Source organism: Odontesthes bonariensis, chromosome 16 (genome assembly GCF_027942865.1).
Source record: "Odontesthes bonariensis isolate fOdoBon6 chromosome 16, fOdoBon6.hap1, whole genome shotgun sequence".
NCBI lineage: Eukaryota > Metazoa > Chordata > Actinopteri > Atheriniformes > Atherinopsidae > Odontesthes > Odontesthes bonariensis.
The window spans coordinates 24,050,935-24,063,313 of NC_134521.1; the positions used below are offsets into that span (position 1 = coordinate 24,050,935).

The 12,379-nt window shown below is 40.0% G+C and overlaps 1 protein-coding gene across 2 annotated transcripts in view; it reads left to right on the forward strand.

The window, feature by feature from the left end:
- fstl4 (follistatin-like 4) overlaps positions 1–12,379 on the forward strand; it is a 228,075-nt gene that overhangs the window by 156,506 nt on the left and 59,190 nt on the right. For both annotated transcript variants that reach the window (XM_075486657.1, XM_075486658.1), the window contains exon 6: positions 1,423–1,543. In XM_075486657.1, coding sequence (XP_075342772.1) covers positions 1,423–1,543 — 121 coding nt within the window. The remainder of the gene's footprint in view (positions 1–1,422; positions 1,544–12,379) is intronic.

Sequence of the window (12,379 nt, forward strand, 5' to 3'; positions counted from 1 at the left end):
ATATATATATATATATATATATATGTATATATATACACATGTGTGTATATATATATGTGTATATAAATATAAAAACATTTGACACAATGTCCTCATAAAATTCATAAAAAAACTATCTCAGCATATATGATTAGAAATAGAATTAAAATCAAGGAAAAGAAAATAAATCAAACAAAGAGTATAAACATTTAACGAGAGAAGAATCTTTAAAAAGATGGTTCATAGGATCAAGATTTGAAAGAGTCCCCAGATTTTCGAGGCTCTAAAACTTTCAGGTTAACCGTTCTCCCCTCAGGGAAAACCAAGAAGACTGAGCCAAACAATCAAAGGTATCCGTCAAGCATATGTAAAATGTGTCCACTACCTGAACCAAAGTAAAAATATATTCCCAATTTAACTGATTCTGTGACAGACCAGCCTGGTTTTCTTCAGAACATGTGCTGCTGCACTCTGCCACTGCTACAGTAGTCCAGCTCACTTAAGATCAAAGGATGCATCAACTATTCTGTGTCTGCCTGGGAGAGACGATAGTCTGACTCTGGCAGATTTTTAAGTCACAGAAAGACACCAGTGTGACACTGAAACTTTAGGTTAGAGTTAAGAAATTTCAGTTTTTTCTTGATGTTGCTGTAAGTTTTATAGAGGCATTCACTCAAGTTGTTATTAGAGCTGTTGTTACCTGAGCTCAAAGTCGTCCACGCCTTTATACTGAAGGTGCTCAATTATGGAAACTGATGTTGCGATCTCTTATAATTTACTCTGAAAATCAGTTGACCTAAGGTAAAACCTTGAAGGGAATCAGATGCTGTGAGTACCTTATTGAAGACCCAGTTCATCCATGACCAAAAAGAATCAATTAAGGAAGACCTGAACCATTTTACAACAGTGGAAGAAGGACCAACACAGAGTACGATAAGCTATAGTATCAAATTGAATATTTAGACCTCACAGGACAAACACAGAGAGCCTGAAACAGAATGAGGTGATTTAAAAATCATTATTTTATTTGTATATTTACTCCCCCCTTATATATTCACTCAACTCTGTAAAACCAGCTTTTAGACATAGTTTTTGTGGATTCATTCCATTTGAAAACTACCCTCTGTCCCTTTGGATAAACTAAATTTGTTTGCAGGTTACAAACTAAATCAATTAATTTGAGCTGGTTCTAGTTTTTGTTTGTATACTCACATGGGACATTGCCTGAACTAACCTAATTAAACTGTATGGTATCTCCTTTTAAAAAATATAAGATTCTCATTCAACTGAATATGCATAATCTTGCAGCAGATAACCCAGAATCAAAAAAGATCATCTTGAGAGAGACACAATAATTAATCCTCTGATAAGCTGTTACAATTCTGTAGCTATGAGCTACTTTGCTTTATGATTCAGTGCATTCTGTTTGTTTGTGGGCATCAGATCTCAATGAAAGAGCATCTGGAGGACAGCCTGTTGGAGTGCACCATGCAAGACCTGTTGCGTTATGACGACTACAACAACGATGGACACCTCAGCCTACACGAATTCTACACAGCCTTTCGTAAGTTTCATTCACTTCTTTTTAAACAACTCCCTTCTCTCTTTTTGTCAGGTTTTCCTGCCCCATTTCTGTCAAAATTCAAGGATGAAAAAGAGTTGAGAAAATGGTTTGCAGTGAAAAATCGTATCTATCAGACACAAAATATTTTTTTAATGAGACTATAAGGTTGTGAGCTTTCCTGTAAATGATTTTAGAATTATTAATGCCTATCAACCCGTTCTGCCAACACGAGATTATTAATTCCACTTAGTTGACATACAGTGCAATACAAATGTCCCGCACATCTTTAAAACATAGATTGCTGTCACCAACATTTAGAACCTGGTGAGCTCTGATCCTCTCCGCTGCAACCAACAGGATAAAAGTGTCTCAGAAACAGATGCATTAATAATGGTGCACTAGTCTGTGTGCCCAGAGCCACCCTTGATTATAGCATCTGGAACTGCTATAATAGCCTTTGAGGTTGAGTCCGGAAGGTGGTTGAGAGCCAATACAGGTTCCCCCCTATTAAGAGCAATAATCAGTTCCATCACTACTGTTACCCTAGAACTGGCATGAAAATGGCTAGGTGCCATGGCGACCCACTGTCATTTTTAAAATCCTTTTTTCTTTTTCATTTGCTTCCTGTTTTTTTGTCCTCCACATGTTGCCTTCACTGGCAGTGAAGTAACTGAGGACTGAACCCAACCAGGCAATAAACACTGACAGAATTTATCAATATAGCAGTTAGCAATGGCAGCTGGCCATTTCCGAGGCTTTGCTTTTAGCTTGTTCAGGTCTATTAAGCCTCACCAGTAATTCAGCCTCCTAATGACTGGTTTTAATAGAAACCATCCCGCCATTATTCAGTTACTCTCGTTTCACCCTCCAGATGGGCAGTGGGCAGACATTGCAAGGTATTTATCTACCTACAGATTTGCCTGCCGGGTTTTAAGCCGAGTTTGTCAATGCATTTTATGTTTGACAAGCAGCTGAAGAGGTGGGTTGGGAGCAATAACAAGCTATTGATCAGATGACGCTCAAGGTTAACTGTTGGACTTCAGAAAGGCAACACCAATGGGGAGTAATTATGTTTGAGTGGCACATCTGGTGTTCTGGATATTGTTAATGGCTTTGAATAGTGTGCCTTAGCATAACCATGTGAGCGTGTACGTGTGTGTGTATGTGTGTGTGTGTGTGTGTGTTTGCATCTTGGATGCAGTCAATGCTCTCTCCAGTGAGTGGTCTGGGAAACTGATCAGCCAGGAATCACAGGTGTGCTTAGCAGTGTGGAAATTCACAATATGGATAAAAGCTTGGAATAGAGAATACCAATAATGGACCTAAATGATGATATGTTTCCCTGGTTGATATCCTTTTTTCACGCCAAATGCCTGATTTCAGGTGAACATTTAAATCACCGGCTGTGGCCACATCGTGCATTGTGGGGGATCGTATGAATCGCGCACAAGTGTAAAAGAGCATTCTCAGCGATCCTCCTTTTTTCATGGTTCCCCTCTGACAATGCCCTCATTCTGTGCTGTAGCTTTGATAAAAGAGTCCCAACCAATTTCCCAAGAGGACAACTCAGCTTCACTGTTCATCTCATCCTAAAAATATTGACCTATTCTGTGTTCTCTTTTCGTTATTTAACGAATAAACCTTGACAGGCGCATCACTTTACAAAGCTAAGTTCTGTTGCCTTGTACATCTCTTATTTTTTTCCCAACAAATTGAATAGAAAACAATATAGTCAGAGACTGCACCTGATTACATTTTTATCGATCCAGCCCCTCTTATTCTACCGTTTACAAGCCAAGCTGATTGTGTTTCTGGACTTTTTTTTTTTATTACATTACTTGACTGCCTCCTTGTCACCTCTCTTAAGTGGATTCCACTGAAACACCTTATTTTTTCTTTTAGCATATGGCTTTGAACTGAATTGTAATGATGTATTCAAAGAGATTACTGATAATTAATGGGAGACGCCAATCTTGTTTACGTTTGACATTCAGAATTACGTTTATTTCAAGCAGTCAGTGCAAATAAGCAGGGATTTAGCGGAAGATAATGGATGGATGGATAATTCATATATATATAATGTATGTAAGACTGCCTGAGTTTATGATGTGGTTATGATTACAAATAGCTGGGGAGACGTGTGGTAAAAATCTACTGATACAGAGCATTTTTTAGAAACATTTTATCCCCTGGGATTATTTGTGTCAAGACCAAGTGGGAGGGGATGTTTTCATGAATTACTTAAACAAGTAATGAATTATCACTGAATCTGTCCATCAAGCAAAATTTGGGGTTCAGCACTAAGCTTCACTTCTGTACAGTCGCCTGTATTGCAGTTTATACCCGATAATTCTGTGGGGTTTTTTTTTTTCTCTGAAAGCCAGAAGAAAAGGAAAAAAAAAAGAATTGAGTTATTGTTCAGTCCGACAGGGGAATCAGCATTCTCTTTGCCATAGAGCACATTGCAACGTAGAGATAACAACGTAATAGCTTTAAATCAGCTCTGAGGTGTGCTAATGGTGTGCGGTTTCACAGGGTCGCTTCTCCTTACCTCAGTGTCAACATTGAGCAGGAGAGGATGCCTTCTACACGTGCCCTTTGTTTCTGAATTAGAGCCACTGTAATTACACACTAGTAAATGTGCAGGAATTTCCCTCATGAACGCGACTACTGATGCCTGATCACAGTAACTATTTGTCAAAAGGCTACAGTGCATTAGCATTAGAGCTGAGCAGTGAGCACGCTTACTGAGGGATATCTGTCGGGTACAGATGTAATGTATATGGTCAGAGAAGGTCAGAGCTCCTCTGTTGCTACATGTGTAATATATAAAACTGCCCTGTTGTATCACATGGGCTGCATATGCATCATGCAGAATGAGTGAGCTTTAATTCAGTCCGAGATATTTGTAGTAGATTCTAAAATGCTAGCTTCACTATTGTGCCTGGTCCTCAGCATGGTATGAGTCAATATATATTTTCTGGGTAGACACAGATAGCTTTAGAAAACTTGCTCAGGATGATACCTTAGTATTATTCAGAGACTTTATTGTTTAATACTGTGGTAATATGTTGCTCTCAAATAAGGAAATCCAGTCGTGTAACAATATAATTCCATTAAAAAATAGAAAAAGTTGACACACACCTCAGCATGCCCAGCCAGTGGGATGAACATTTTGTTGTAGCTTCTCAAGAGCGCGCTTACATATGTCTCAGATGATGTTGGTGTAACATTAAAGGCACTGTCGACCTGTAGAGGCTCTGAATGGGGAGGAGATTTATCTGCCAACTTTGTTAGACGAAAGCCATAAGGGAACTTCACAACACATCAGGATCTACAGGGCTGAGACCAATTTAAAGATGATGTAAAGACTTTGAGAATGTTGGAGACCCTCCAGATCCTGCAGAGACCAGCAGCAGAAAGAAGGGCTGATCGTTGCAAATGTTGCTGAGCTCATGTGAGCCTGCTGGTTTCATCAAATCTTCATGACTGACTGTGGATCATCTAGAGAGCATCTGAGGAGTGAAGGGGGAAACTACCAGGAAAAAAGACTAGATGTTAGAATAAAGCAGCAGGGTGGCACCAGAGAGAGAATTAGAAGCTAAGTGTGGGTGAGAATAAGAAACATGTGCTGTCAACCCATTAGTTGTCAAACTGAAGTGCAGTAAGCCAGTGGTTAGATGTTTTTTTTTTTTTTTTTGGCAGAATAACAGAGAGAGTGAGCTTCTGTTTGGGACCAGGCCAGTTTTCCTGATTCTTCTTCTCCGGAGATCTCTCTGCACACGCAGCTCTTCAAGTCTGAGCTTGTCCTCTGCTGTGAGTTTTTATTTTCCATGATTCATAAGGAGAGGAATGATATGGAGATCCTGAGCTGCGCTTGCTGTGCCTCTCAGCAGTTCTCACTAATTAATCAAGAGAGTTAAGTAGAGATGGTGAGGGAGGAAGAGAATGAGAGGAGGATGAAATGGAGGTAGAAGAGAAAGAGGCCTATCAGAAGGGGAGGAGGGAATCATGAGAAGGGAGTTGGAAGGAAGATCAGTAAAGTGCTTTTTTAAGGAAGGTGAGAAAAGCACCTCTTTTCTGGGCAGAAGAGGCCTGCAGGAGATGTGATAGAAAGTGGAAATGGAGGGAAAACTGATATAGCTGTAATTCCTCACTGGATAGAGATGTAATTCGTCTCTGGGTGAGAGGTTTCAGAGGTTTTTGGGTGTGTATGTGTTTGATGATCGGTGTCTTAAATACTTTGTGGAGAGGATTCGAGACCATGTCTGGAAGTTAAATGTTTGGAAGTCATATGTGTTTGGCTGCACAGCACGTAGGAGGGTTAATAGATAACAGTAAGAAAAAGAAAACTTGAAATGAAAACAGTAGAATTCAAGCTGCATTGCGTCTGTGTTCTTAGTTACATAGAAATACTTAGGTAGGTAGCAGCATGTTAAACTAAGGAGAGGCTTTAAGGGTTTAATAAAAAGTTACATACCTTGCCACTGATTGGAACCAGAACAATATTTAATTTATATCAAGGTTATGAATTTCTTTCTCGATTTAATGTACTCATTTTTATTTCAATTATAAAATATCAAATTATGGCATATAACTACTGAAAGGGAGCAAGGGCATCACTTCCTTTTGAAAGGTGTTGGGAAAATAAAGGCTCAAAGACAAAAAAAATGCAATCAACTTTCTACCAATGAGATTTTCCTAATGTTTAGAGGAACCGGTAATGACAGCAGGAAAAATTGCATGACGGTGCATCGAAAAGGCGCAGCCTGGGTTATTATGGAGTCAACAATAGGAAAAAACTCACCCACTGCTGCAACATCATCTAAGTCCTGCAGTGATATCACATTCGGACCGCCTGACAGCACTGAATTTGTTAAGCGGTATAATTTAGATCAGAGAATGCAATTGGTCCAATACCTATGTGTGCAGAGGAGGATAAACTGCTTTGGTGTGTTGAAGCCACACGGTTTTTAATCACTAGAGGAAAGAGTTTGGGGGAGTTCATGAGTCAGTGATGACTAATTGGGTCTCCCTCTTACTTTATTCGGAAAATACAAATGTATTCATTCTTTATTTATATTGCATGTTTTCCTAATGTGCAAATAGACATTTCGCAATATAAGTTGGTATATTTTCCTTCTTAAAAGTAATGGACAAAGTCAGAACGTGACTCTTCTGTAAATAAAACTTGTGACAGGAAAGAGAGCACAAAGTGTTGCCTTCATGTTGCTAAAACAACTTGTCAGATGTGTTAACTAAGAGGAGCAACCAGTTTGTGGTTGCATTTGTGTAACTGTGTTCAAACTGTAAGACCTGTTCTGGGATTCAACCACAGTGTGGAACTGATCAAAATCATATTCGGCCACTTCTGTATGAACATGTTCTTATGTTGTTTCCAGTTAAAGCTGCAGTCTGCAACTCTTTTTCAAGCATAATGCCTGGAACTGTCCGGGGATTCTGAAAGTAGTACATTAAATACCCCAATACAAAAAAAAAAGAGTTCTCTAGGTCCCCTATATGTCCCGCTAGGTCCCTCCAAAGCCAGCAGGTTTGTTTACAAAATTGCAGACCGGACCGGTAAAAGGTAACCAATCAGGTTTACGAGCTGGGCTCTGCTGCCTGTCAATCACAGATTGTGCACGCGCGATACAAGGTAGGCTCGTCCCCACGCTTATTTATCTAGACTATTGAACTTCATTACGGGCTAGTCTACTTACTGTGTCTTCCATGATCGCAAATGACAGGTGAGTTGATGAATGAGGAGTCGTGTAGGCGCATCTGGCGTGCACGTCTACGTGCACGAGTTCTCATGTGTTTTGATGGGGCGGGACAGGAAGTTGAATAACTTTTTATTTTTCGGTTAAAAAATAAGCATTTCTTGCATTTTGCGACTACGGAGGTCACCGTTTTCAACTTCAAGCGTTCTGATAGATCATGTAAACTCTTAAAATGCCAAAAAGTAGGACTTTACGTATGACAACAACAAATCTTGCAGACTGCAGCTTTAATGTGTATTATCTGTATCTGTAAACCATGATTATTTTCATCCCTTTCTCCATGTTGTCTTGTCTGTACATAGAGGCTCAAAGTGAGTCCTGATACCTGTATTGCAAGATAAGATCTCTTGGTTGCTGCCCGGCAGCTCCTGACAAGGTTTGATCTTTTATGTTGCTCAAGTTTGTCCTTAATCTGCACAAATGATCTTGCTGAGATCAGATATCACTTTTACAAGGGGAGCCTGTTTTCCTTTGACAGCCAAGTGGGTGAGAAACCTCCAGCGAACCTGTCAACCCAGAAGTGACTTTGAAGTGGAGGTCTTTGAGTGTTCCTTTGCATCCCTCTACAAAACATCCCCATCACCTTTTTTCTCTCCTCTGCTTTCTATTGTTTCCTGTCCATGTTATCTCTACAATATCATTATCTCCACTCCTCTCATCCTGTTTTTTTTACTCTTCTTTTCCTTTCCTTTCCTTTCCCGCCCGTAGCTTATTTCTAATTCGTCATTACTGCTCAGTGGACCTTAACAGCTAATTGCTGGTGTGTCTAAGGGGTTTTGGGGCCTTCCGAGTGCCTTGTCTATTCCTGGATAATTACCCACTGTCCACTAGTTCCAGTAACAGGTAAGGGACTTTAAAGGATTTGATCCAACTTTTTTACATGCTGTACTGAAAGAACCTTGTGTTTTAGCCAGTTCTGTGGCTGGGATGCTGTGTTGACGCTCACCATTTCATGTGATCCTTGGTTTGTTTGCTCACAGGATTACATCCTAAATAAAACCTAACCCCTAACCTTCAGCCTCACTTGCATGAATTAAACATATTTATTTAATGCCTGCCAAATTGCTTGTTTGGCACACTTCAGAGATTCAGTAGCAGTCTGGTATGCTGTTTTTGTCCAATCGGCTCTAATCGCAGCAAAACGTAGCTTTGCTCAAACTGCCTGTCGATAGCTGGGTATAATTTCAAATATAGTAAAAAGTAAATGACACCAGTCAACATTGAAGGATCAAAAGATGTGTTTTTCTTTTTCTTTCTATTGATATTGGAGTTTTATTTTCTAATGTATTCCCTATAGCTTCATCACTTATTTTCTTAGCTGTTTTTTTTCATGTCTCATTCCTGATTATCTCTTTATTCCTTAGTGAAACCATCTCCGTTAAATTTGTCCTTGTGTGACATCTTGCATTGGGTACCAAACTTTTGGTCTGAATTTTGGAAAGACTTCCCTGTGTGACAGGAAATTGGAAAACTATTTATCTAACAAGCCATTCGGTTACTTTACAATCTGTAAACCTTTAGTCATATTTAGCAAACACCTATATGAAGTTGGGCTGCACAGTAGTGTGGTGGTTAGTATTGTCGGCTCCTGACTGGGGCCTTACTGCATCAGGTATGCAGTGGTTCGTTCTGGGTACTGTGGCCTCCTCCCACTGTCCAAAAACATCCATGTTAGGTTTACGGATGATTCTAAATTAAACCCGAGCTATTTAGTTGAGAAACCTTTGTTGGTCATCAGATGGTTATTCTACAGAAAAAGTTCAGAAAAGGTTTTGGAATACAGTGGAAACAAGGAATGTTATAAATCTTTCCGGCATAAAGCAACATGGCAAGCAGCCAGTTCATTTTTCAGTCTGTGTAACTGCCTCACAAATACGGGCACTCGTGTACTCACTTATGCACAAATAAATATGCACCTCACATATACTGAAATGCTCAAAATTGCTCCCAATAACCCCTCACAGCCAGTGGTCACCTAGCAGTATCCTGACTACAATAGTGAGAGATGCTCTGTTTGTTGCCATGGTAACTGTGGCTGTCTGTTTAATCTCTGAATCATTTATTTAGTGCAACACTTCCCCGATGCAGCTAATTCCCCGCAGAGCAGAAGGGAAAACAGCAGAGCAACATACAGCCAGAGGTACAGTAAATTAGACAATTTGAACTCCACACGATCAACAATTAAGGATTAAAGTTGTTTATAGTGTGAGATTCAGGACTGCTTTACCCCCAAGTGTAAACACTGCAGACAGGTGGACATCTTATACGCTGGGACAAGCAGAATGAGAGATGAGCAGAGGCAGGGCCAACAAGGAAACGTAAGAGGACATTCTGAAAGTGTCTGTTGAGCTCAAGCGCAGACTTACTGTGTGCATCTAAACAAAACAACAGGAGGAGTGTGCTCCTCATGTGAGGAGGGTAAATTGAGCCAGTGGGCCATCTGCTTACTTTATGATATTACAAATGCACTTTAAGAGAACAGCGTCCGAGGTCCTGTGTAGCACTCTTCAGTGAAACCCTCAGCTGAGGCAGCGATGCTTTGTAAACATCCGTCAGCCTTGACGTATATTGTACAGTGTTTTCATCGCTGTACTTCTGGGTGAAATAACACGCAACAAAGAGAAAGGCTGACTTTGTTGGAGTCTTTTAATAACAGAAGAAATACACACTCCTTTTTTTTATATGTGAGTGAAGTGAAGTGAAGTTTTCTGTATTCAGCATTACATTTCTCTGGTCTTCCAGCCCCATTCGTCAAAGAGGAAATTTATACAGCACAGTCCTGAAAATTCCAGATTGTGGAGACTCCTGAGGGCTTCTGGGTGTAAAATGTTTGCTACGTACTGAGACCATCCTGCTGGGGCCCCGTCATTTACTGTCACCTCTAGTCCATCCTTTTCAAAATATTGCCGAAAGTACCAAAATACTGCACAAATATAGCATTACAAACATTCATCTTGCTTTTTAAGAGTTAGAGACGATCAGTGCCGCTATCATGTCTCAGAGCTGAACCCGAGGGGGGATTAGGCCAGCTTATTTTTAAGACCAGAAGCTAGGAAACAGACGGCTGGGTGTTGTCTAAATAAAAAATAATAATAATAATTTAAAAATCCTGCTACTGGACCTACAAAAGCTCATATGAGCATCCTTTTTAAAATGTTCACCAGCAGAATTTTAAAGCAGACACCACACTTGGAAGATATTTATGATGTTGCTAATGATGGCACTGCTTTGGCTTAGGCAAACCGGACATCAATATCATGAAGAAATGCACCATGTACTCTGAGTTGGCACTGATATACACGCACATAGCCAGTTAATGCCTTAGATTTTAGCTTTGCAGCAGTTGTTTTTTTAAAGGGTTTATTTTTATTTTATTGGATTTCTTTTTTCCCTTTTTCTGTCATGGCCAGTTTTCATAGAGGAAAATGCATGAAAGCTTCCACTGCAGAAGGAACATTTAAGCTAAACCGAAAGCTTTTGAGTTTTGTCTTCAAGCTACAAAAACTAAATATGATGTAAGATGTGTTACATTTTAAGAAACGAGGGGCCGTTGCAGCTTTAATCTGCTCAATTGGTCAAAGCTCACTCAGTCACCTAAACTGTTAACTTTATTTTCCTCACACATTCACATAAAGACTGTTGAATGTGTGAAATCTGACTTGTTCTGTGGGGGATGTAAGTAATCTTAGGAAATGTTATGAATTAATAAATGAATGGAGATGGAGGGGGGGTCTGTACTCTCAAAATCTAAATTACAAAGCAAAAAGTAAGTAGGTTAACATCAGAGATGGATGATGTATAAAAGTGTAACATTTGCAGATATATTTTACGATTAAAAATTACATTAATTAAATAACAAGTGTGGTTAAGGTTACCATTGTGCCGCATTAAGGATAATAAGCCACCAGCAGCCTGCAGCTTCAAAATGAAGCTTAATGTATCCCATATTTGTATTTATATTAAGGCTGTGACTCGATATAAAATTTTTAATCACGTTAACTACAGGCTTTGAAATTAATTAATCAAAATTAATCGCATTTTAATCGCATATACTTTATCCTTTAGAAAATTAACATTTTCAACAATATTTCAACAAACACAGAACATATCCCTATTTGAAATCTGAATGTAGCATGAAAACACACTATATAGAATCTTGGATGTTAAGCTGTGTTGGGCCCCCATTAGCTTCCACGCTAGCTGCTACATGTTTAGCGTTGAGGTGATATTTGAGGCTTGATCAGCGGCGGCGCCAGCGATTTTTCGTTGGGGTTGCTATGCAGTTGCTGCATGAATGTGAGGGGTTGCTAGTCAAAACAGCACACACACCCCCGCGCATCAACGCAACAACGTTACTGACCCATTACTCCACCGTCTGCATGCAGCCTTGCATAGTGTAAACTTTAAGTTATCAGTGGAGCTTACTAACTGCTCACAAGCAGACAGATGTCGCACTGTGCGTTGTGGTGGAACAGCTGAAGGTCCAGGGGCAAGACAGCCCCAGCCCGTGTTCACAACCACACACGCACACACAGGCATACCTGTCCATCTCATTCATTCATAGCCCGTTCACTAAGGATAAAATAGCCAATCCACAAAGGCTACTTTGCCCACTGTGTTCCTCAAATAAGTTTTGATCAACTTCATCTTGGAAAAAAAGAGCTGGGAGTGAATGAGCTACAGTGCGGACTTTCTATTTCATCTCATCTGACGCACAACAGTTGTAGGCGACAACTTTCAAGAGATAGTTCTACCCGGCGGGCTTCCAACAGTAGCCTCGTACAGTGCTAAATCACACAGGCACAACATTACGTTCAAACTTGTTGCTCACACCAGTCTGTCCGCTGCCACAGCGGACACATAGTCTACTCAAGCCAATCTACTTGCATCACATTATGGCAGAGGAAGGACGCTGGCAACCTAACATAAAGTAAAAAGTGTGTCCGTTATTTTCAAAAGATGGTACTAACTGCACTGACACTAGGCTACTTAGCAAGTAGCTCTAGATAGACTGCAAGCACCTAGAGTCGACTAACAAACCAAGTCACAAGAAGAC